Source organism: Festucalex cinctus, chromosome 13 (genome assembly GCF_051991245.1).
Source record: "Festucalex cinctus isolate MCC-2025b chromosome 13, RoL_Fcin_1.0, whole genome shotgun sequence".
In the NCBI taxonomy this organism is placed as follows: Eukaryota; Metazoa; Chordata; class Actinopteri; order Syngnathiformes; family Syngnathidae; genus Festucalex; species Festucalex cinctus.
In genome coordinates this window covers 15,622,449-15,648,635 of record NC_135423.1, presented here as the reverse complement: position 1 = coordinate 15,648,635, position 26,187 = coordinate 15,622,449, and the positions used below count along the sequence as shown (strand labels likewise).

The 26,187-nt window shown below is 38.8% G+C and overlaps 2 protein-coding genes across 7 annotated transcripts; one reads left to right on the top strand and one right to left on the bottom strand.

The window, feature by feature from the left end:
- Positions 1-358: 358 nt before the first annotated feature.
- pdcd10a (programmed cell death 10a) lies at positions 359-9,171 on the bottom strand. 6 transcript variants are annotated; one of them, XM_077540520.1, is made up of 8 exons: positions 9,072-9,171; positions 7,207-7,371; positions 6,192-6,245; positions 5,980-6,097; positions 5,448-5,574; positions 2,959-3,037; positions 2,791-2,873; positions 359-2,383 (listed from the first exon to the last, which is right to left on the bottom strand). In XM_077540520.1, the coding sequence occupies exons 2-8, from the start codon at positions 7,294-7,296 to the stop codon at positions 2,302-2,304; spliced, it is 633 nt and encodes a 210-aa protein (XP_077396646.1). In that variant the 5' UTR covers positions 7,297-7,371; positions 9,072-9,171; the 3' UTR covers positions 359-2,301. The 6 variants fall into 6 exon arrangements, with proteins under 6 accessions (XP_077396646.1, XP_077396651.1, XP_077396648.1 ...); XM_077540525.1 differs by having other exon boundaries at positions 7,207-7,364; positions 9,072-9,169; XM_077540522.1 differs by having other exon boundaries at positions 9,042-9,151.
- Positions 9,172-9,275: 104 nt separating this feature from the next.
- On the top strand, positions 9,276-25,848 carry serpini1 (serpin peptidase inhibitor, clade I (neuroserpin), member 1). Its single transcript, XM_077540517.1, has 10 exons — positions 9,276-9,404; positions 10,068-10,196; positions 17,315-17,599; positions 19,019-19,249; positions 19,330-19,524; positions 21,964-22,168; positions 22,644-22,741; positions 23,249-23,335; positions 24,256-24,345; positions 25,041-25,848. Exons 3-10 carry the CDS (start codon positions 17,329-17,331, stop codon positions 25,115-25,117), a joined length of 1,254 nt encoding a protein of 417 aa, XP_077396643.1. The 5' UTR covers positions 9,276-9,404; positions 10,068-10,196; positions 17,315-17,328; the 3' UTR covers positions 25,118-25,848.
- Positions 25,849-26,187: the final 339 nt, after the last annotated feature.

The following is a 26,187-nucleotide window of genomic DNA, read 5'->3' as shown; positions in this document are numbered from 1 at the left end:
GACAAACATGGAAAACAGGCTGGTTAGGGGCTCTCGAGGACTTAACTTGGAGACCCCTGCTCTAAAAGAAGAGATGGACACTAATTCATACTTACCAAGTCATCCAATGTCTGAGAGAGAGTTCCTATGATGAGCAATCTCTTATAAAATCTCAGGGAAGATACACTGCTGTTTTTTAAACGTACTACAAATCTTCACCAGTAGCTTATCTTTGATTCTTTACATCCTGCTTGTGGATTTGTCTGATTCCAAGAGTACAAACTTTTAACCTAGCAACACAATCAACACGAACAACCCAGGATGCGGCACAAACACACCCACAAAGCATTAACTGGCCAGAGAGTGGTGACACACACACGCAATTCTGTTCTTTTATTAGGCCTACTTGCCAAAGACCCATACAAGTCTCCTGGCAACCAAGGAGTCAAAAAGAATTGCATTTGTTAGACCTGGCCCTATCGTCTTCTTTCAAGACAATACGTGTTCATTCACGGATTACGCACTACAGAGAATGATTGGAGCAACAGCAACACACTATAATACAAAACACAGAAACAACATTTTTACAATATTAACAATAAAATAGCAAGAACCTCCTCCGCTTCAGCGAGGCTCACGCACACATACGCAGAGCTTTATTGGTGCCATGCAAATGCCCGTGAGAGGTTTGCTGTGGTCAAGAGCGAGAACATTTCTTGGGATTTGGTAAAGGAAAAGCACATTTCCAAAAGCCCAGTAACGGCTCATTCAACACAGATATCATCTCTTTCCTCCTTCCCTTCTGCCTCAATGACCACAATCAGTTCATGTGTGCGACTTAATGGCCTGGAATAACTTGAATTAGCCGATTACAGCGGTCGTCAACGGTGACAGGATCAGAAAATTAGGTCTCAGCAATTTCAATAATAAAGCTTTCAAAATTAACGCTATCACAATTGGATTACAGCACTGCATGTTGGAGCCAGCGCACAGCTCAAAATAGCCCCGCACAAATCCACCATGGAAAATCCACTATTGTACAGGGAGAAGAATGAAGGTGCCGCAATGGGGAAACATGCGTCCGGATCCTGGTACTGTACGGTGGAAGGAGATGGGAAGGACAGCGGAGAGGAAGTGCTTTCATCGCGCACAAAGATTTACTTTGGAAACTCTTTCACCATATCTTTGAACTCTTAATCAACAGTTCAAAGAATAGTTGTGGTTTTAAGGTTTGTGTGAGACGTTCTTACATCACGACTATTATTGAGAGAAGACATTCCTCTAAACAAATGTTTTTGGTAGTGCCTCAAAAAATGTTAACATACGGCTTTCGTAGAACAGCAACAATATGGTCATAAAACTCAACTTACCAAACAGTGGCCATAGACTTGTTCCGTACTGTGGAGCATAGGCATCACTGATTAACATCATAACTTCACAACAACACAGGTCTTCAAATTGGGAAGCGACAAAAAAGGGGCATCATAAGGTCAAGTCAGTTTATTTATTGAACAAAAGAAGTTGAACAAAGTGCTTTTGAGGGTGATCAAAATCACGCAGTATTTTTTTATTTTTTTATTTTTTAGTAATGATGGAAAAACGATGCTTCATGAATAACTTTTGAGATTTTTTTATTTTTTTTTATTTTTTATTTTTTTTTTACTCCTCTCTTGGTTTCAAGATGCAATGAAAATTGCATCTTGAAACCAAGAGCAATCATTTTCCCTATCACTAATTTTGAGCATCATTGGACAGTGAATTAATGAAAAATAAAGTAAAATAAGGCTATGTACAAGTGAAATAACAAACAACAATAATGAGAAAGTAGACAAATCACTTGCCATCTCAAAGAGTGGACAGAAATGAATCCAGTGTGCAGAGTTTCTTCCAAAAAGGCGACGAGAGAATGGCTCTTTCAGGCAATGAAAAGTAGAGCTTTGAGATTTTGTAATTAATAGGAAATGTCTCTGTGGCCAAAACCAGTTACCACGCACTATGAATTATAGATGAAAGACAAGGCCCAGAAGTGTCCAGCACTTTCTTACATCGGTATGAGGGAATTCCATCCAAGGGATGTGTACATGACTTTTTGGTAAGACCTCAATTGACTACCACTATTTTTTTTTTTTTTGCATTGTTCTTTACAAGAAATCCATGAAGGGAGACAAATTTTCTCAAGATCACAGGAGGTAAAAACGCTAAGCAATAAAAGTACAACAATAAAAGAGCTAAATAAAATCGCGTCATCAACAATGTTTTGCTTCAAACTACCTGCTCCCCTCCCAATCTTCGGCTATGTTGTGGCTGCTTCATCTCCGGCTTCTATGTGGCCGCCTTGAAGGCCTCCAGTATCATGTTGGTTTGGTGGGTGAGCCGATTGGCGCTGACAAACACGTTGAGCACTCTGGGAGCGACCATGACAGAAAGACAAGGACACAAATGTCTGTCATTGTGCAAAGAAACCATGGCAACAATATTGATCCAGGAAACACTTTGATCTGCCTGGAAGGGGGAATGTCAGGCTTCAGAGAAAACAAGCCAGCGTGAATCCACTGGAAATGGGTCAAAGGAATTATTCAGGAAGGGCGGATTGAATAGAAAGCGAGACTGTGATCAAACGACAAGCATTTTACGTGGTGGCGACAGCTTGTGTGTACGTGCTGACAGGCGCAACTCTTAAATGACGGGAGGTGCGTGAGGGGAAAAACGAATGCTCGGACTCTGCATGCTGGTGAGGATCGCGGCGGACCAAAGCAAAGAATAATTGTTAAAAGTCCCAACACAGCAAATAGACACGAAGCAGCGTCTTACTTTCCGTCTTTGAAGAAGGTTTTGAGAGCGTCGCTGAAACTCTTGGAGTATTTCACAAAGTCTTTCTTCTGCTGTTCCAGTGCCTAACACACACAACCTTTTCAGCTCTGCTTGTTTCAAAGCAGGCATGTAGAAAAAGTCATTTTCCTCATCACTTTATCTACTTACCTGTCTGTTTTGATACTGGTACCTCCTGAAGATGGCGTTAACGATGTCTAGCAACTCTTTTATGGCACTGGCAATGTCTCTGGAGGACACACAAACACCCGCATGTAAAAGAGCGATAACAATACATTTGAAAATCTCTTTGTTCTAAAGCCAAAATTACTCTTCTTTCATCCTGATCACTGTTTGCTTTTCTTGCCTATCACCCCCCTCAATCCAGTTTTTTTTTCCATCCACGACTATGATTTCTTTAATAACCATTTGCTTCAAATTGATTTTATTCATAAGCCCTTCACTGGGTAAGCGACTTAAGAAGTGAGTCAGTAAGAGAGTATAAATTCCATCAAAATAGCAGTGAAGCAGAAAAAAAAAAAAAAAAAAGACTAAATTTGTATGTGTAATATTAGGGGTGTTAAAAAAAATCGATTCGGCGATATATCGCGATACTACATCGCGCGATTCTCGAATCGATTCAATAATAGGCAAAATCGATTTATTTATTTATTTATTTATTTATTTTTTATTTATTTATTGTTTTTATTTTTTTTTATTTTTTTTAGGATTCACACCTTAAGCATGGAAGAATGTTAAATGAACGGAACATTAAGCCTTAATATTTTATTTTAATGCTGTTTAAACATGAAACAGATTACAACTCTATAAGACTGAAATTTCAGATAAATAAATAATACATTTTCATATAAATCTTACACTCTACAAGCTTACTGATTAGTATTTTCTAAATTTGAATGAAAAAAAATCGCAACAATCGACTTATAAATTCGTATCGGGATTAATCGGTATCGAATCGAATCGTGACCTGTGAATCGTGATACGAATCGAATCGTCAGGTACGAGGCAATTCACACCCCTATGTAATATAGTACTTAGACCATATTAAGATGAAAATGTCTAGATCCAATGTCAAATTTGAAATAAATAGTAATTTTACTCAAACATCCAACCTGCAGGGGGGGAATAATGATGCTGTGTGACAAACGCCCTCTGGATACATTGCTTTTGGAATTACAATTAGAACCTTTAAACACAATTAGCTTCAATGAGTTGCTTTGCATAAAAAATACACATTTATTTGCTAAAACAGAGTTGCCTTCACACATCCACTTCAAATTCTGGCAGTGTGTGGAGAGACAAACATATTCCAACCAAATTGCAAACATCTTGTCTCCTGCATGAAAGAAAAAAAAAAGTAGGACTATTACAGTGGAAACTTCTCAGGTGGAACAGTTTAAAAAAAAAAAAAAAGGATACTTTTCCCCCTATAGAAAATAAAAACAGAATTAATTTATTACATGACCAAACTGTCATGATGATGAAATACGTTGTGATGGGAAAATGAAGCTGCATGAAGCACTTGCGATATTTTTTTTTTACGATTATTTTTTGATGGTGCTCTTGGTTTAAAGATAAAGGCCAGTTCAATACAAATTTATTACATTTCCATTGCATCTTTAAACCAAGAGTGCCATCTAGAGGAATCAAAAAATATCACAGGTGGTTCATGAAGCTTCATTTGTCCATCACTAGTCACAGACAAGAAGTTGACCACTGTTAAGTCTAAACTGTGACAAATTTGTTTATAAGAAGTGACTGCGCACAATAATTTTCAGACAATTAAGTTGAATGGTGTAACCCGCGTACCACCTGAAGATAATTGAGATAGGCTCCATCACACCCGTGAACCGAGTGAGGATAAATACTGTAGTTCGGAAAATAGTCAGATGGGTAATTTCCTGTAGCACACCTGATATTTTCGAACAGCATAGTGGTTGGGAATAACAACAGAGCTCTCTCAAAACTGAGGACAACTTGCATGTAAATACGGTTCAAACTTTTGTGCTAATTCACAGATGTATTTTTGACCAAAAAAGTTGATTAAATTCAAAATCCTACAGCTGGAGCAGCAGCATTAGACTTTTAGCTATTGCACTATTAGTTTTTGGCAATACTGGGTCAAAACATTACACTTATTTCCAGGGCGGATCATAATTCACAAATTACCCCTAAAGTGGAACCTTGGTTTACGAAACAAAATTTAGAAGAAAAATACTTAAGTTCATGTACTTTTTTTTGACTTCACAAAGAGTCTTGACGTGTGCATGTACATAGATACTTCTGGGGCACTTTCTCAAAATAACATCACCTGTTTGCCTTTCATTTGTAATGGTAATACTGAAAATTGAGTTTGAAATCATATACTCATGGAATCATAGTTTGTTACATTTACAACTTAAACTATTAATGCAGTCAATTCTAAACTTTTGGAGGGGCCTATTACTCGCCGTTTTTTTTTTGCTATTTGCGGCAGACCTCTGTCCCTATCCCCTGAAAATAGCTGGAAATTACTGCACTTTTAAATTCTTATTTAAAAAAACAAAAAAAAAAGAAAGAAATTAGAAAGAAACATTTGGACTACATGGTAAAAACTCTACAGTTAATCACACAGACACACATCCATCTATCTGTCTCACTTGATGGTCTGCAGGAAGCCCACTCTGTCATTGATCTCATCGGGTATGGTGCTGAGGATGTGTTTCAGAGCATGGGCTCTCTCATTCAACTCCTGGAACCCTGGCTCCTGCCTCTCAATCCGGAACTCTGACAAAACAGATTGGCAAGATAACAAAGAACTTGCCTCGACTGCAAAATGATGGCTGCAGTAGCACGTTTAACTTATGAGTAATGACATGACGAAAGCAGTGAAAATGTAAACTATATCCTGAAAAGACTAATAAGAGACGCTTTTCAACAAGTTTAAAACTAATGATAAGTGTGTGTATGTGACTGTATTCACTGCTACAATCAATCACTGTGCCCTGCACAAGGGACTGAATTGCAGGCAGGAAGGGTAGGAAGGACTGTTGGAGTTGATTTGTGGAGGAACAGCGCTCCCCAGTGGACAGTTTAAGCACTAGTCACTGCATACTCCAGCAGGCAACAGGCACGCTGAGCAAGTAAGTGTTCTTTCATTGTGGTGTTGGTGATGCATGCACTCTAGCTTACCTTTCACATCGGCAGCAGCCATGCGAAGTAGACACTCATTATAATTGATTTTCAGGTTCTTCTTTTCAAGTAGTTTCTGCACAAATTCCTCAGTCACACCAGGTTTCTCCTCCTCTGCCTTATGAAGAGGATAGTGATAGAATTTTTTACCAAAAAATATGACAATCAATTCCATGAAATGTGAATATTGTAACTACATTTCTAAAAATTACCTTTACAAAGGCTGCACGCAATGTCTGTGCTGCTGACAGGTTGAGTTTCTCCAACTGCAATTCATCACAAAACCGCACATTCATCTTGGCTATTTATAGCTGAAATATAATTCTGCAGTCAGACATTAGGTGAATCAAAGGGGGCACTGCTTCTATGATTGCTACTAGGGCTTAGCACTAGTTCAGGATTTAACAATTCTTCAACATCTTATGGCATTTACCTCTATAAATAAGAATGGACATGTTATGTGTGGGAGTGCTATTAAAAAACAACAACAAAAGAAAGACAGGAAAGTAAAACACTATCCTGGCACTTGTGAAAATAAATGTTTAAGGCCACCTGCAAAACTGCAAGTCAACATTTGGGCATCCCGGAAAATGTAAATAAAAACTGAAAACAGATGATTTGCAAATATTTGAATTTGATGCCTGCAAGACATTCCAAAATGAGTCTGAACCTGCGGTTGAAAATTTGCAAACAGTGTCACTGAACTGACTCCTGAGGATTTTAAAATCCCCTTAAACTAAGCAGCCACCTGCACTCTCTAATAAACTCATAATACAAGAACTGTACCAATGAATCAAGTATAACCACAATAATAAGCATATTTTTGATACCCATTTAACAACTCAATCTTAGAATTATCTTTGTAAATAGGGACCCCAGAAGATGTTGCAGGTTTACATAATAATGTGTTCAAATCATAGAAAATAATGACTCCCTAAGCTCTTAGAGCCTCATTAAACATTAGACGGGCAGACATCTTAGTAGCCTTTAAATCTCTTTTTAAAACACTCATTTATAAAGAGAATTTGTAATAATGCAGTTGGATATTTAGGTCTTATGTAGTTTTATCATTTTATCCGACTTGAGTGGAGGGTTATATCTCTGCATTTTGTTTTTTTTTACTTTATAATACTTAAGTTTTTGAATGTTTTGTATGGAAATATGTAATTTAGGTGAAGTTTTATTCTACTCAGAATCATATATGAAAAGTGGACTGTCCCTCCATACCTGGTCAAAAACAGGGTACATCACGGTGTAAAGAGCCATGACTGAAGTGGTGCTGGCTTCCCTCCTGAAGTCCTCCATGGTCATCACCATTGACCAATTAAGGGACCTTCGGGTACGTGCCTGTCCACCAATGCCACCTTCCCTGTGTTCAATCTCTCCTACAGACTGACAACATGGGAGCGGAACAAAATCCAAAGAAGTAAGGAGTAAACAAGAAGGGCAATATCAATTGTTTGTGTTTGCAAGTAAGCTGAGAATCTATTTTAAAGTTGCATACTAATAAGGTACTCAGTCGAGGGCAGCCAATGCCCAATGATCCAAAACATGTTGGTCTATGATTTGAGTAGTTTGATTGTATAAAATGATTTGGGGATTTTTGCAATTAAAATCCTTTAAGTTTTGTCGTAAATGGTGATGTATTTCTTGGCGTTTGCTTCCAACTAACCAGACAGTCTCTTACCTCATACATTTTGCCCATGGTGGAGGTAGTATTCAGTGTGAGATGGTAATTTAACGTTATATTTTTTTGTTGAAGTATAGTGTTGCTATGTTCTTGCCTGACTTTTGTGAAGATGGTGTGAGCTCAGCACGCAATCAGTGGTAATGGGAATGTGAATGTGATTGATTGTCTAACTCTATATGTGCCTCATGATTGACTGGGGACCAGTCTAGAGCGGATAGTCAGCCTTTACAACTCCAACTCCGCACAACACTAAAAAGTAGAAAATGGATGGATAATTATTGTAGCAGTTGTTGCTAATGGTAGTGTAGTAGAATTACTATACATGAAACTAAGAGATGTGGTCTTTATGTTCTCCCTCGTACTGCTAAATAATGTAAACAAAAGTATAGAACAGCACAGTTCTATCTCAGTACTATAGTGTCTATTCATAAGTGTTGTTGCAGGTGCGCTGCACTCCATCCCAGTTGACTTTAGTTGCAATTTTGACATATAGGTTGAAGTCGATTTGTCCACTCTGCTCTTTAGTTCAGAGATTAATCGAAGACTCAGTAAGTAGTGCTGAAGCTTGGGTGGCAGTGCATCTTCCCGCAAAGTGAATGTTATCTTTCATGAAATATTGTTTATTTGACTTATGTTTTGAATAATTTAGATCTGGGGAAAACCATAAATTTAAGAAGTAATCGTTGCCGTGCACATCACCAAGATATAAATCCCCAAGACATCATTGCAGCCATAACATTTTAAATCATTCTCATTGCAAAATGACCAAAAAATGAGTTAGTCACTCAAGTTCTCAGTGGTTCAAATGAACGGCATTTTTTTATTATGTGGGTTGTTTCGTTTTCCAAAACGGACACATTGTGACTGTTAGAGCAAATCGAATACTCTACGTTTTGTGGCTGCTCATCAAAGTACATATAACCTGAAACGTTTCACTTGGGTGTGGTTGCGGATAAAACGGCACACCTAAAGTGACACATGATTTCGGAACAAAGCCAGCGATTAAGTCATATACCGAGAAATAATGATTAAAAGGCGTGGACAAAAATAAGAAAAACAATGTTTGCTGTTGTGGTCGTAAAACCTGTTTGAATGTGGCTTATTTTTTGACCCATTGCTGTTATGTCCATCCTGAAAAGTACAGTACAGTATAGACATTTTCAAATAAAGGTATCGCGCCCCAAACATGTTTAACACTTATATAAGTAGCCAAAAAGGTGATTCATTACAATGTTGAATAACATTTGGTCTGTTGTCAATAGATTAGCAGTTTAGCAGGTAATACAAAAGTCAGCATTGGGACGGCTTACGCGGCACCGACCAGTGATAAGCAAACTTGACAGGAACCGGGAAAATAATACAAGACTCGAACCAGTGGAAGCTTTGACCAACTGTATCGCACCTCCTTGCTGACTTCTGTGTCGGGAAGTTTGTTGCTTGGCAAATCTGAAGAGCAGGGGAGGGCGTTGTAGGCAGTCGAGCTTGTCGAAAGTGCAACCGGTTGTAGTTCTCTGGGTCTGTCTCTTAGCTTCCGTACAAAGGTATTTAACCGTCATAGGACTACAAATCCCAAGCGACGGCTAAAAGCGGAAATGGTAACACTTCCGCAAGCGAGTGTTCACGCGTATTCAACAAAACGGCGAGCGCAAAACGCATTTTTATTGAGTGGTTTATTGTTTAAAAAATAATAATAATAATTAAAAAAAAGAAATAAAAGAAAAGAAATTACAAGAAGGTAATTTATTTGAGGCCAGTTATCTGCGCCGAAGGAAATCGTCGGTTAGACTACTAGGTTAAGATAGTTCCCTCGCTGTCCAACTGTTGCTTCGCTGTTTTGGTCAATGTAAAATAACTAGAATGTTCGTAAAGGTAATTTAAAATGGATTATTATTAATAATAATAATAATAATAATAATAATAATAATAATAATAATGATGAAATGACCATTGTAAAGCATGTTCTGAGTAGGACCTGACCTGCTAAACCTCAAGTCGATTTGAGAGTAAACTGAGACTTTGCATATTTTTCTTTATAAGTCCATATACCTTGTCTCAACAAAAGTGGGCAAACACTGAGGTTCAACTCAACTTTATTTAAAAGCACTTTAAAACAAGCATTGCTCAAAGCGCTGTACATGGAACAGAAATCGGTCAAGCATTTATTTATTTATTTACTTACTTATTTAGTCATTCTTTACCATATACCAAAATCCAGCACAATAAAAAAAAAATCCTTCTTAATGAAAAACGAAAAAAAAAAAAAAAATAATAATAATAATAATAATAATAATAATCAAAAACTGCCCACACAACCAACCAATATGTACCAGAAATATATTTTGTGTTTCCTCCAATCTGATACTCTTTGTTGTTGTTGTCTGGACCAATGGGCGTGTAGGAGGGCGGGGCCTGCGGCACAGCAGCATGCAGTCAGATCTGCGGAGTTGGAGAACAGGAGAGGAGCAGCAGAGAGCTTGCACAGTGCGCACGTCATCTCAGCCATCCCCTTCTTGAACGCTGAACATCGGTAAGAGCAGTTTTGGTCGCCAATTAAGAAAATAAAAATAAATAAATCAGGTCTGATAAACCTGGCCAAATTGTTAGCATAAAAAATTAACTCGTAAAATGTTTAGGAAGCTGCCGTTTTTACGATACAATCTGGATGTGTTTGGATCATGCGACTGTGCCATTGTCATTATGGAATTAAAGGGTGGAATTTTAATTACGGAGAAGTTTGATAAAGGAGCAGGTGTAGATGCGCAGATTCACTTTTTAAAGATTCATTTTACATAGCTGTGTTGTTTGTAATAGACGTACATGCATTTGAATTTGCATCTGTCTTTTCCTTTTAATGTCTATATATTTTTGTTCTTTGTGAGGGTTCGTGTCATTTAATTAATGGCAAAGGCATAAGTGTGAATTTACGTAGCAGGTTGGAATATCCTAGTCCTATCCTGTCCCCACCCCTCACACGCACGCGCATGTACACACACCTACACGCGCGCACACATAGGCCTAAACATATACAAATGAAATGCATAACATTTGTAAATGCTTTTTGCAGGTATAAATCTGCCCACAGATGCTTATATTCTTAATTGACATTAGTTGAATTTAATTTCAAATGTATTATAAGATCATTGAGTTTGTGTAAATTGTACCTGTATGTGACCCAAAAATATGTAATGATGAGATGTGACAGCTCAGAACATGATCATAAATGTTGTTTATATAATTTAATCACTATCATGACATAATTTAGTAAACAATTTAATTGTAATTCATTTAAGTGATATGTCGAAAAAATTGATTTTTAACCTTTTCATTTTTTACATTTTAAATGCATCATGTCCAATTTTAATATTGTATGTAATGTCCTCAAAATTCTTCTCAAATTAAAACAACCGCATGCATTCCAGACATAATCTCAGTTTAAATAACATGTAATGTACAGCGGATTATGATATAAATAATCGCAGTGGATCAATCCCATATACATTGCAACTCATGGTGATCACTTCTATGTTGCCGCCCTCCTCTTCTGCCCTTCTTTCGTATTCGTGTGTTTTGCACATTGTCAATGCGTGTGCGTGTGTCCTGTCCATTTCTTCCAAGCACTGCACTAATTGCATTTCAATAATTAAATGTCTTTCAAATCAGCCTTGCAAAACCAAAACAGACAAGCGATGCTGGGTTGCTCGCGAAGTGCACGCAGCAACCATCAGCTCCCACGTGTGCATGTGTGTGCGTGCCAGTCTAATACACTCTTTGCTTTAACAATCAAAGCCGCATTGTTACAAACATACCACGTATCTCCTCATGCTGTAATCAAATCCGCTGTGCACTGCTGCATAAAATAAAACAAACTCTAATCGAGGTTTGTCCTCAAATACCTTCATACTGGTGGTTGCTGAATTTGCATCATACTAAAAATGAAGCGCTCGGCCCCATGGGAATTTGCATGAAAAACACGATGTCATTCTAAACACAAAGAAGTAAATTTATTTTTGTGTCATTTAAAAAAAAAAAAAACTAAAATAATCAAAATAAACAAAGTAGAGTCACAGAGACCTTTACAAGAAAAATATCTAAACTGGTTTGGAGGATTTACTTGGAGGATAAACTATTACACTACTTAATTTTGGAAGACCAAAACGTTTGCCTGGAAATATTGTCTGTTAACTGAGTCTTCTTCAGCAGTTGATGCTTCCTCGTCAGCATGCGTTGTGCGGTCGTCTACTTTCTACTTCATCATCATGCTCATCATCTACCCCCATTTCATACACATTCTAGGTGGCACACTGAAGCATGTAAATAGTACATCAGTGTCCTAGAACGGATTGCATTTGACCGTCAAGGTCCAACTTATACTTGTATGTACAGGATGTACTAAGTTGACGACATTTCAAGTTATGATGTGTCATGAACTAGAATAAAACGTAACCACCTGTATTTATACAAACAATGACAATAATTGTGATTTTACTACTGCAGAGTGGGTTAGTATTAGTTTAAATAGACCACAGTGCATTCTGATGTCCATGAAATGTTGGGTTTCTGCACTGTAGGACCTAAGATGGTGACCAGATTTTCAAAATTAAAAATCAGCACACCATAATTTTGCTGAATATAGCAAATAATCACAAGTCAAGCTAATGACCAGTGGTTGTTATTGCTTTAGCAAATGTTAAATGCTTTCTTGGTCGACAGTTCAACACAGCTAACCAAAGTCACCATTATCCAACCTGTTTGCTCTGTCCAAGCAGTTATTGGAAGCTAGCTATGTTGTAACAATGGAATATGCCGCCAGAATAACTCGTTTTATGTTGAGTTTGACCGGCAGCATTAGGCTAGTAGGACTACATTTAATAAAGGCTGAAGCATGAAGTAGTTCTAGTTTCTATATGACGAAAACACGCCTGTTAGCGATTAGATATGCTGTAGTAAAGTTAGACTAAATCGCTATGACAACTGTGTTATTGACGGAGAGAAAACAATGGGGTTGGCAAAATCCGCCGGGACTGAACACAAGCCTCAAACTTGGAACTGTCACTCTTAGTGGGACTGTCCCGATTAAATGGGGTCATATGGTCACCCAAGTGCAGCCTATCAAGACAATCACAGGTTATTAGCCAACACCACGCAAGTCCTTTATGGCTGACTAATATTTTCACTCAACATTTCTTTAGCTTCTATCAACGTCTGTCTTTGCCTTTTCCTCCTGTCGGTCAAACTGTTTTTGTTTCTTGTTTCCTGTATTTACCCATCAACCACCTCCAAATCAATGACGTTATTTCTAACCTCTTTACATTCTGCCTCTGCCTCTTGCCTCTGGCTTCTGTTACTGGGGATTAATAAAGGGTTGTTAACCTCTCTCTTTACCCTCTGTTAAGCGTACAGTGAGTATCCTGGGACTTACGGCAAGTTCCGCTGGCCATTATGTCATTTTCTAACAAGGGAGGCAATCAGCCAAGTCAGTGTGATGAGGACTGGCTGCAGATGGGGAAATTAGTCTGATGTTTCTGCAGCAATCACCTGCTCCACGTACGGAGATAATTGAAGTAGACGATCCTACAGCATGACTTAAATTGAGTTTTTTAATGAAACGCTGTGTTAACTGCATAAGGAGCGGAGGTGTTGTGTGGCATTGCTGTTTTTGGAGTAAGTTCCTTCTACGATGCTAGAGGCTGCGACTGCTTTTGACTGTGTTCTGATTGGTTTGTAGCAGCAGTTATGATTGAGCACTGTGAACTGTGCCTAGCCGCAAGTGATGTCCATGTCCATTGTTTTTTTTTTTTTTTTAATACCGTTTTGTTTTCATTAGGTGAGTGGCATATGAAAGAGTAGCTACTGTAGTAATTAGAATAGTTAAAGTGTTAAGGAGATGTAGTTACCATTTGGTGTTTTGTAGCTATTTGTTTTTCTGTAAGACAGCTTTGTGCTTGTCTCTACAGATATATTTCAGATGGCCTACTTTACTGCTGTTTTGATCTTCAGGCTTATTTGGAGATGAAACGGTAAAAGCAATTCACTGCGAACATCTGTTGGTTATTGAGGAACTGGGTCAGAGAAAATTAATTTGCTTCTCTCAACTGATTGTACTCTTTAGTAGTTTAAGAGTAAAATCAGTTCAAGTTTAACTCATTCAAAGCAGATTTGTTCATGTTGGTAATGCTCTATTTGGATTATGCTGCCAAATATGCGAGCTACAGTAGGACTATAGAGTAAAAAAGGAATTAACTGGGGATAAAATTATTAATTATTACACATTAAAGCAATGGAGTCATGAAGAATTTAACTTGAGTCGAACCTCAAAGATTGAACACAATCAGTGCACAACCATGGTTGACCTCCAGTTTGCTAAGATTTCTATTAATGTTTTCCATTGGAATGAAGGGAATGAGAAATCTCTTCCAAAGTTAACCATACTTTACTTTTTAATGAATTATTTCACACCAGGGGTGTAGCCAGAAATTTTTAAATCCAAGGGACAGAACTGATGCTTTTATTTTCATTGAACTGAAGTTATTTAATATGATACACTATGCCCAAATACTGTGTATTGGCATATATTACTGTATACAGTAGCCTATTATGATGTATTATGGCCCTTGTTCCCAAATAATGTGGTGGTGAGACAAATGTTCTCAACATGAGAGGTTGTTGGTAGCATCCAGTCGACAGTGCAAGTCATTTACAGTAAACCATATGTAGCCACTTACCTAATGACTTCTCAATCAGTAAAAGTATGATAGCAGATTTTTTTTTTTCACCTGTTCCTTTTAACATTGAATGCACAAAAACGTGATGTGTGCCATGCATGCTGAAATATATATATTTTTGTTTTGGGATTGGGAGGACATTTCTCTGGGTGCCATTGTCAACTTACAACTATTTTTATATCTGTTTTACATTTTGTAAAGGAAAGATGTGTTGGAAAGGAGAGAGGTGGCCTTACTCTGGTGAAGTTGACACCTCAGTACATCTCCATCCATCACTTGCTGTTGCCTAGGTAACCTTGTCTTCTGCAGTGTAGGTCAAGGTCAACACGTGCACATCTGCGGACGTGATCCAGCCGTTTCCATGTTCATCCGTAAAAGTCCGTTGGCCTCCCAAGCATGCAACCTCAAGGTGTAGGGTTTAAATGGCAGTAAGGATTACGCTGCTAGTTGACGTCACTTTTTAATTGTGCAAATGTCAACCGTCGGATTACATGGGAGAGATTAGGGGCTACTTTTAAATGCCTGTCTGTTTAATTCCATGAAATGAATCAAATGGACAAGATTAGGGGATTTTCCAGATGATTTGGTTGTGTTAGTCACGAGAGAGCCAGATGGGGGTGTTTGGTTTCCTTCCTTACCTGCAAGGTATGCTGGGGAGTGGGGACCCTTCATGAGTAGGCCAAGCTGGCTGTTGGGAAGGATTTTCTTGTGGACTGTGTGCCGCAACTCAAAAGGTCAGAAATGTGCTTACGGAGTCACACACAAACGTTCATCTCTCCTCTCATAAGGTCAAGAACTCACAGTTGCCTTTTTAGCTCTAATCCTTTCCTGTAGCCGTTCTGTATTTGGTTTAGTCACATGCCAGCCCTCCACATCTGTGGACTACACAGACAGAAGTTTTATTTCCACCTCAACACAAAGACTTTTAAAATTTGTTATCTGACAACAGTTTTATGTTACTCTTCCCCTTGTTCAGTGAGTACATTTTTATCACCAAACATCTTGAATATAAGAGTCAATTATCAACTGAAAAGAGGATTTGAGAAAATTACTTTATTTCCCAAACTAGATAACGTTGTCAAAATCCAACATGTGAATTGTCTCAACACTTTTTACTGTAATTGATAAGAGCATTAATCAACATTTAATATACTACTCACTTAGTCCACACATCTTTGAGATAAAAAACAAAACAAAAAACAATAACTCTTCACTACTCCTCCACTGTGTTCTCCTCGGCTGACACTGACAGACAACCGTGCTATAAATATTAGCGTCTGGCTGGCTCTTGCTTTTGTCACTGTCGATTAACCACATTTGTCACTGTGGAAAAGGCTGAAACCTTTTGGAGTTCATCTCTAGTCTGGACCAATTCAGGCCATATGATGGGCATGAGAGGAAAGTACGTTAAACAAAAAAGTGCTCATGTTGTAGATGGTGCTATTTGTTGGTGTTATTGTGGTGTGGATATTCTGATGCCTTTTGTCACCTGCACATAAAGTAGCAGCCAGCATATTCCAGCCATTCAATTGGTTAGTTTCCAACATGGAATGAACAGTTTGGCAAGGCCTTTTTGCCTTTGTATCTCTGTAAAGGCATGCATGGATGAATCTGGTGTGGAAGGACTTAACAAACACTGTTAAAAGTCAGGGTTCCAACAGATTTGTTGAAGGGCAAGGGTTCGACCCAGAACTACCGGTATTTGCTTCTGATTTTTTTTTTTTTTTTTTTTGAAGAAAGGGTTGCTTTTCAGACTAAGGGTTTCTGTATGAAACGTTTCTATACAGGGAAGCCTTTTGGGGCTGTTGAAAACATGGGTATTGGAAGATCATTTCTTACCATCAAATATTTCCAATACTATCAGATATTTAGCCATGTTTCAATATTTCTATTTTCATATCAATTGATTTGTTCTGGGTCTGCTCCTGTCTTAAATGATCATTTCCAACATTTCATGCCTTATAATAGTTAAATGATACAAGTATTGAGCAGCATGGTGAGCTGAGGATTCCCCGCACTGTAAGTAAATAAATAAATAAATAAATAAATAAATAAAAGCTACTCAAGGGTTGAGGAACAAACCCACAAACTTCAGGTTGGGAGACAGACACTCAAAATTAAGCGGTCCGTTGACTTCAAATTTGAGGTTTGTGTTGTGGCTTCACTATCAACAAGTAGCCTACACCAAGTCATTAAAATCAAAGTCTGCTTTCTTAAACTCACTGGGTGGTTGGAAAGACTCTTTAATGAAATTGATACAAATTAAGTGCATTTCCATCAATCTTCCTTTTTTTTAATTGAATGCCTATTGAGTTTAACTAACTTAAAATGTGACAGGCAGTGACGAGGCTAATGTAGGCTAATGGCTCATGAACAGTGAACAATTTGTTTTGTTTTTTTCACTGCGGTATATATTCAGACGACCCGCAAAGACTTTGCAGATAAAATGCATCTGTTCCAATAAACTGTTTGCCTTTTATTCCTGCTTTAATTTGGGCTAGTTTACTGCTGTTTATAACAAATTGCCGGTAGTTGTCCTACACAGCCGGCATGCTGGGAGATTAACTGCCAAATTGGCCATAAAAAGTCTAGTGTAACCTCTTTTGCTGACTCTTCCTCCATTGCTGTCTCCTCTCATCTATCCTGTTCCTGGCCTTCATGATTATGTACAATATCCATCCGTACACATTTATCTCTCACCATCTCACAATATTATAATCACTGCCTTTTTTTAATGAATAATCTGACCATCGCAATATCATTCTATCCCCACCTCTTTGGCCTCCCAATCCCATTATCGCTCCCTAATCCACTCATCATATATCCCATTATCTATCCTTTCTCCTTGTGTCTTATCATGTCTTTCCAATCCTTTCCCCTCGTCTGTTTCTTCATTTCACATGAGATCCTTTTTCCCATTCAGCTGTCATCGCAGCAATGTGGACCCTGGACACCTCGTCACCTCTCCTCCTCCTCCTTTCCATCCTGTTGCTGGGCTACAGTTGCCGGGCGGCGGACATTCCGGAGGACATGACATCAGAATTCTCTGTCAGATTGTACCATCAGCTGCAGGCGACGGGGGGTCAAGACAACATCATTTTCTCCCCCTTGAGCGTGGCCCTGGCCCTGGGCATGGTTGAGCTTGGAGCCAGGGGGACGTCGCTAGAGGAGATCCGACAGGCCGCAGGATTTGACAACCTGCTGCCAGGTGACAAACACATTTATAGAACTTGACAGTTGTATGTGGAGAGACAAAGCTGCTTCAGCTCATCCATCCATTCTTTGTACCGCTATCCTCACTTGGGTCGAAAGGCCTCACTATAAAGCAGTCCAATTTGATTTCTCCCAGTCAGAGAGGAATTACAGTAATGAAAGGAACAAATATTAAACTAAATTCCAGTATATATTTCTAAAGTTGTCATAATATGTGAAGCGATGATGTGGTGGACGGACCCAATGGCGGAGAAACAAGGCAGGGAGATAGATAGGAAGGGAAACGTGAGGAACTTTATTTACAACAACAAAGATGGTGATGGACATGACGGAATGTGAGCAGACTGGGCATGACGTGGACAGATTGGGCAGAACGTGGACAGACTTGGCATGACGAACGTGGATGTGAGGGAGACACGTGGCGTGGACGTGAGGGAGACACTTGACCAGACGAGGAGAACTTGAGTTGACGTGGAGACACTTGAGTAGACGTGGAGACACTTGAGTTGATTTGGAGACCCTTGAGCTGACGTGGAGACACTTGGCTAGGAGGTGAGAAACTTGACCAGACGTAGTGAAACTACAAACACAGCTTAGCACCCTTAAGCGGACTGGACTAGACAGGACAGGACAGGACAGGACAGGACAGGACAGGACAGGACAGGACAGGACAAGACAAGACAAGACAAGACAAGACAAGATAATGCTCTAACGAGACACTAACAAGACACACCTGGGAAACACCTGGGCACTATTTAGCAACACATATCGGAGGGGAGACACACACAGGTGTTACACAGGTAACTATGACAAGACTAGGGGAGACAAAACGTGACAAAAAGACAACATGAACACCCAAAACTAAACCAAAACCCAACCTCCCAAAACCAAAACATGACAGGTCACAAGACTAAACTATAATTGTATGGAAAAAAAGTTGTATTTTCGAAATAAAGTCTGATTATGTGGGAAAAAAATCCAGTTGATGAGTTTACGGTCTCACACTCTTATTATCATGATGTTTTTGGTCTTGATTATCATATATTAAATTGTGAATTTTCCTTATAGCTAAGGCCCTATTTTTGGAGACAAGCGCTCCAATGTCACAAAAACTGAATGCACATGTAGGTACTGTATTGTTGGCCCAGCTACTGTACTTTGTAGATGAACAAAGCTATATTTGTCTGACAAAGTAAAATTCAGTATATTACGGCGACACTCCAATGATCTCTTGTAGCACGAATATTCCCTGGTTGGTAATCACTGCTTTAAGGGATGTGGATTATATTGTACATTGATTCCTTACAAGTGGATCTTATTGATGACTGTCCTTTTTTCCCAGACAAGCTTATACAGTGATGTTTTTCCCCGCATACCCAATCCTTTGTTATATGAACATACTTGTGGCCTCCAGGCGTGGAATTCTCGTTACTCCAGAACCTGACGGCGGCGCTATCTGAGGATGACACCCAATATACAGTCCGCTTGGCCAACAGTCTCTTCCTTCAAGAGGGCATCGCGTTCAACCCCGAGTTCCTGCATCTGATGAAAAAGGTTTTTGGAGCCAGTATTCAGACCGTTGACTTCAGCGAATCAGCAGCTGTCGCCGAACAGATCAACAGATGGGTGGAGAATCATACAGAGAGTGAGTCAGAAAAGGAAACTAAAATAGTCATTTGAATTTCACTTCACTGAGCATGCTCTCTACAACCAACTTCATTGTAGGTAAGATCCGTGACCTTCTGTCTGCCGAGGACTTCAGCAGCGTGATTCGTCTGACCATGGTCAACGCCATTTACTTCAGAGGCTTCTGGAAAAATCAGTTCAGGCCGGAAAACACAAGAACCTTCTCCTTCAGCCGAGACGATGGTTCAGAAGTACAGACGCTCATGATGTACCAACAAGGAGATTTCTACTATGGTAAGAACATTAGCATCACTCACGACGTACACATCAGTGCCTTTGTCGTTCCTGAAGATACATCTTGACGTTTGAGGTTGTGCTCATCACAAGAAAAACAGGTTTGATCTGTGCATTTCTTATAGTTTTGTTATTTAGCTGACCAAGAAAAGACAAAACCACTGATTTTTCACAACAATTTGTGGACGAAGAACCAATTGAATTTGGATAGAGAAGTTTACTATTTCAGCGTTTAATGTACCAGAAAGTTAATTGCTAACCATTGAAAGGAAAAACAAAACTTTATGTATTTATTTATTTATTTATTTATTTATTTATTTATTTATTTATTTATTTTTTAACTTTTGTTATAGGAATTATTTTGTGTTCGATTCATCACAAAATCAAAATTGATACCGGCCATCTTTTAAAAACATTTTGAGTAAAAAAAGATTTTTCCATAGATAATATTCATGAAAGTATAGTGTCTCGTTTTTTAAAATCCAATGTTGTTTATATATTACTTGTGTTTGGTCTTTTGGGGCTATTTAAAATGGACATTTGATAGTTGTGTTATTATTTAATATTCACTTTTGTTTATTTGGAGTTCTTTTTATTGGATTGGGTTGATACCTGCCTTGTTTCAAGGTATCGGTACTTGCGGCGGCGGCCTATACCAGCATTGGGCGCCCTCGTGTGGCAGTTTTACGATTGGGAACTGGGAAATTCAAAATTAGAAGAAAAGAAAAATAGACATAAATTTCACAGATATTTCTTTTAAATTTTCTGTCTTTTTTTTGGGGGGGGGGGGGGGGGGTGTATCAAAAGCACGAGTGGTATCGGCACTTAGTATCAGTATCAGTGACTACTCAAGATGTTGAGTACTTGTACTAGTATCGGTCTGAAAAAGAAAAAAAGTGGTATCGAACATCTTTATATTTTGTCATGTATCAAATTTCATGTTGACATTTTTGATTTAACAGTTTTTCTTGTCAATGTTGCTATATCCGAGCCAATCCACTTTAATTTTATAGCACATTTTATCAACGAGCACTTCCAAGTGTGGCACATTGAAATCCACACACTATCATACACATAAAAAACAGTCAATAAAATACTAAAATACAATAAGTAAAATAGAAAAATACATTTGTTTTTAATAAAATAAATAAAATATAAATACAATAAAAAATAAAAAATAAAAAACATGAAAAGACCCCGAGTACCACACAATTCTCACTGAACTAAAAGCCAAGGAATAAAAGTGGGTCTTATGGCGAGACTTAAAACACTCCACTGTGGGGGCGGTTCGCTTTAAAAACTAATAGGAAGCCATATGGCTAACTTGACTCTTTTGCCTCATTTGGTGCCATTTTCTTCACTCGACACACTGTCATAAATAGGTATTCATGGGAGCAGATTAATCACATGGTGTTTGTATCTTTAGTGGGTGAATGCGTTTGCCTCTGTATCCCCCTATTATTTTGTAATCTGATGTGCTGCCAAAGGAAATTACATCAACCTCTCACTGCATCGCTTCGAAAGTTGGTGCGTCTGCGCTATTTTGGTGCAGTGAGATTGCACACTTGCGAACGCCAACGTTCGCAGGCTGCTCAGATACTGATGCATGCCCGCCTGTTTGTTTGGAGGGAGTTGACTGTGAATATGTGCGGCTTTTGAAGAATAGGGACAGGTCCCATGGAGAAATGGCGGTGTGTTTTTATTTTTGTAGGAAGATTGTGTTGTGTTCAAGTTAAACACCCACAATCTCTGCAGCAACATTGCCTCATCTCAGCAAGTTGAAGGGAGGGAGGGTGTCAAACATAAAACTTTAGTTGAGTTTTTATTCTCTTTTATTTCCTTCTCCCTCTGCTACAATGAAACCTTATCTTGTCAGCAGCAAGAGCCATCCGATGATTTAATGCCTTTTAATGTGACAAACTGAAATATAATTTTAAAGGCGATAGTTTGAAGTCCTGGTTTTATTTGACTCTTGTAGTGCATTTTTTTATGAAAGGTTTGGTTCAACTCTAAATTGTTTGATGTTTGATGTGAGTTTTGTTTGTAGTAGATTTGAGTTTGTTTAAGGTTAATACACTTTGCCATATCATCTATTGTACAAATACATATTTATATAATCACACATTGGTGCATCATTTGACTCTATTTCTGAAGGCAACCTAACTCATGCTGAATGGAAGCAGTTTTTAAAGGCAAATCCCGTTTGAGTCCTCAAAGTGTTGCATGAATGCTTTTTAATTAGAGTTTAAGCAACCTCGTAAGCTGTAATCAATAGTGCCGTTCAATGTGCCCGAAGAGATGTTCATCTGCACCAGTTCCTCCTTAGGAAACTTACAAACAGAGTAAAGCAGGACACACTGTAACCACCAGTGCAAATGTTTGTGTGCGTGTCTAAACATCCTTATTTCACGCCTATTTTCTCTCCCCCTCTCCCCCCAGGTGAGTTCAGTGATGGCTCCCAGGAAGCTGGCGGTGTTTACCAGGTCTTAGAGATGCCGTATGAAGGGGACGACATGTCCATGATGATCGTCCTTCCTCGGCAGGAAGTGCCGTTGGCTTCTCTGGAGCCAATCATTAAGGCGCCACTGCTGGAGGAGTGGGCCAACAATGTTAAACGACAGAAGGTGGAAGTCTATCTGCCCCGGTAAGAACTCACTCATCCGTGCAAAATAAAAGCTATTTCACTAAAATAGACATTCTCTTCTTTTTCGGACTAGTTCTCTGTGCTGCATTGCTTCCAGTCCATATATGTGGATGTCAGATTTCAGCACGAGATTTGGTGCATATTGTCGTTGTCCACATCCCCAATCCCTTGGAGGAATATTTTCCTAGACCGAATGTGGTTCTCAGTCTGTCCATGGCCAACAGGCTTAGCAGGTTTTCTGATGGAAACAGTGACAGTATTAATGGTTTCTGTACTTGCAATGTGATAATGGTGATATTAAGAGCTGGATTAAGTCAAATAAATCTTTACTGAAAGCCAAGGAACCGGACTGGATTGAACAATATATATTGTATATTACGGTGCTAGTAGTCATTTACAGTACAGTGATGTAGAACTGCACTATATCGTTCTGAGAGAGTTTCCTTTTTCCTAATGTTGTGACTGCATCATTTAGGTTCAAAGTGGAGCAGAAAATGGACCTTAAAGAAACTCTGCAGGCACTCGGAATAAAGAACATCTTCACTAAGGATGCTGATCTCTCTGGAATGACAGGTGAGTCACTTTGGTCTATCAAACATCTGATACATGACCAATATAATTTTGAAATCAAATCAGTGTGGTTGCTATAGCTGCAAAGTAAATCTACATTCAAAATTGGTTCATTATGTGTTGATTTGCTGCACTGAAGTTGCCTCCAGTACTTGCTGAGGTAACCAAGGTAACTGCCACTGAGTGGGCAGGTTGAAACTGTCGCATCCCCTTGTAAAAATAGATTCAGTGAGAAAAATGATTGTATATGTAGGCATGGAGAAATAATCACATATACTTAGACAATAGCAGCCTCTTTCACAGTATAACTACTGATGTGAATGTTATGTTCTTTCTGCAGTCAGCTCAGTTTGTTCCCAGAGAACATGATTTTTCTTTTTTTTTTTTCTCCATCAGGTCCCTGCAGCGCCACTCTCTTGTAGCACACATTGTCTTAACGTCTTTGATGGATGTGCCCTAGAAAGTAAGCAAGTAATGATCTTTGTTTTGTCTTTGTGCAATTTGTTTCAGGTGGGAAGGAGCTTTATATTGGCAGAGCAGTGCAGAAAGCCTACCTGGAGGTGACTGAGGAGGGAGCGGAGGGAGCTGTCGGATCAGGTAGACTATTATTGCAGTTTAGCACCGCCCTGGTGCTATTAAATAAAGATTGATTGATTGATTGATTGATTGATCGGATTGATTGATTGGGAGTTTGTTTTTTGGAGGTGGCTGATCGCTGTGCCAGCTAAGTGACCAGTGGTAAAGTTAAAACGGAGGAAAACTTGTTTGCTCATGCAAACAGATGAGGGCACACCCAGTACATGCACAATTCACACACATTTCATTCCACATTTTTTAGCATCTCTAAATAGCACGTCTGAAAGCACAAAATCATAAAACATATTTAAGATACCGAAATAAAATGCATTGACATATTGTATCTTCAGCATTGCCATTTTCAAGTTTCTGAATGATCTAATCGCTGACTATAGAGGCCAGTCACAAGAAGGGGTCATGCCATATCATCTGATAAAACCTTTCAACTCTGTGTTGTGTTTTAAACGTATTTGTTGGCTTCCCCAAAATTATCACTGCAATCAATGTATTTTCTGTAACGCATGGGTTTGTTTGTCTTCCACTAACACTTCCAATTCCATCACTTCAAGCTTTATTTTGTCCTTGCAATTCTCCATAAGTTCCATGGTGAAAATCATCAGAGCTGCCTAAAGTGCCAGCTATTTGGGATCTTGCTTGGAAATCGATTGCAGTCCCAATAGATCATAAGGACCATAACACACCCCAGCCTGAGAGAGTGAGCCCACAATTTAGAGATATTAGTAAAACAATCCCTGAGAATCTTCCTTTTTTTTTTCAAGCACAGGGAGAGCATGCAAACTTCACAGCTAAAATTTGAACCTCGAACCTTGAGACCTGACCTATATTACTAAGTGGAGATGGAGAATGTTAAACTGTAAACATTTCCCCCTTCTAGTGGTAAATGATGTTTTTGCTTCACAGTTTTCTTGTCTGTCTCACAGGAATGATCGCCCAGACCAGAACTCTTGTGCTGTACCCACAAGTCATGGCTGATCACCCATTCTTCTTCATCATCAGAAATCGGAGAACAGGTATGTGAGTGAGTGTGTATGTTTGTAACTTGACACATCGAGCCCTATTTTTGTGCCCAGCCCAAATCTAGTGCAAAGTGCAGTCTAACTGCGTGCCTGAGTGGAGTTTTTTATTTATTTATTTTTGTAGTGGCACAGTTAGGAAGGGGTGTTTGCTCTGTTGTGGGAGTGAACAGATGGTCTTCCACCCCGATCTTTTGTGTCCATTTCTGACACCCATCTACACCCCCCACGCCCTGTGTTCTTACAAATATAATAATGATGATGATAGTAATAATGCTTGATCCACTCTGCTGTCATATTTATGAAAGAAATACAACAACATCCACCACACCTATAAGCGGAGCACACAATCTGTTTGCCTGTGCCTGGATCAAACCCACCAAAATTTGCACTACACCACCTGAGCCACAACTTAGCCCTGATTTAACATAGTCTAGGCTGCGCTCTGTCACTAAATTGCGGGTGGGCCTGTAATTTAAAAAAAAAAAAACGGTCCTCCAGAACACCCAGAAAAGGTGCAGTACGGTCTGCCACATTCCTTAACATGGTCAACGAGACTTGACCCAGTGTGAAATTGAAGATGTGCCAGTTTTTATGCCTGGCACTCGCCTGTCTATGAAAATATAGCCCATCGTGTTGCTTTGTGTAAAAACACTAAACCATATTGTGCATCTGTGTGTGTGTTCCTTCAGGGTCAATCCTCTTCATGGGCAGGGTCCTCACCCCTGAAGTCATCGAGCCTAACGACCATGACTTTTACTCCGTGTAACCCCTGGCGTGATGTCACTCATTTTCAGCCAATCAGATTAATCCCACTTCTTTTATCATCACCTGCAGCTGTATTTTATGAAGATATCAAGTATTGATTATTATGCTATACTGTATATTGAAAAAAGAAAAGTGTGTTTTGATACAGAGAGCTCATGGATGTAGACACGTGGAGGGTTAAATTGTAAATATTCTCTGGTTAAGTAATGGAGAGTATTCTATGCGAGTGCACATGATATTCATGCAGAACCATGTTTTAGTTTCTCTGCTTTCTACATCCACACACGCACAATCCACAAGAACATTTCATTATCTTATTTTTTTAAACATACTAACACTAACTATTTGTACCTTGTGTTGCCCTTTAATATATTTAACACAGTGTTCTACTGTATATGCTCAGTATTTATTGTGGCGAAAACACGCAATCATCAGTCTTAGTAATGAACATCCAGCAGACCATAATCTTGTTGTTTTTTTACACCATTGGCACATAATAAAACTGCCGAAGAACTATAATATGCCTTATCACATGCGAGTGGTTGAGCAAGTTTTGCTGGGCATCTCACAGGTGAGCTGAGGAGACTGCAGAGTTGCCATAGAGACCAACTGAGGCTTGCTGGCGCACTGAAAAAAAAAAGGTCCACTGCACCAATTTTTTGGCTGTACATATTTAAGGAGACAATAACACCAGCTGTATACACTGTTATGATCAATAAAAAGATAAATGATTTTGAGCTTATGATTGTCTTTTTTTTGTAATATGGTGGACTAACTAATATGGGCCCCGGATTAATATCTGAGGAATGTGAGTTAAACTGGATTTTTTGTATGTTGCAATGTTTCGTTTTGGGAATGCTAAATAAATGAGCGTCTTAAAACACAAATATGTTAAAATAGTTTCGTAAACACAAATTCAGAACAAAGGGAAGCCTCCAGTAACATGAGCCATGAGGCAGCAGAAGGCTATTATATAACAAAGAAGGCAACTCAGGGCAAATAAAATATCTCTTATATTAAGTTCTTCTCATCTCTCTCTCGTTAAAGTAATCAAAGAGTCAAATTAGATTA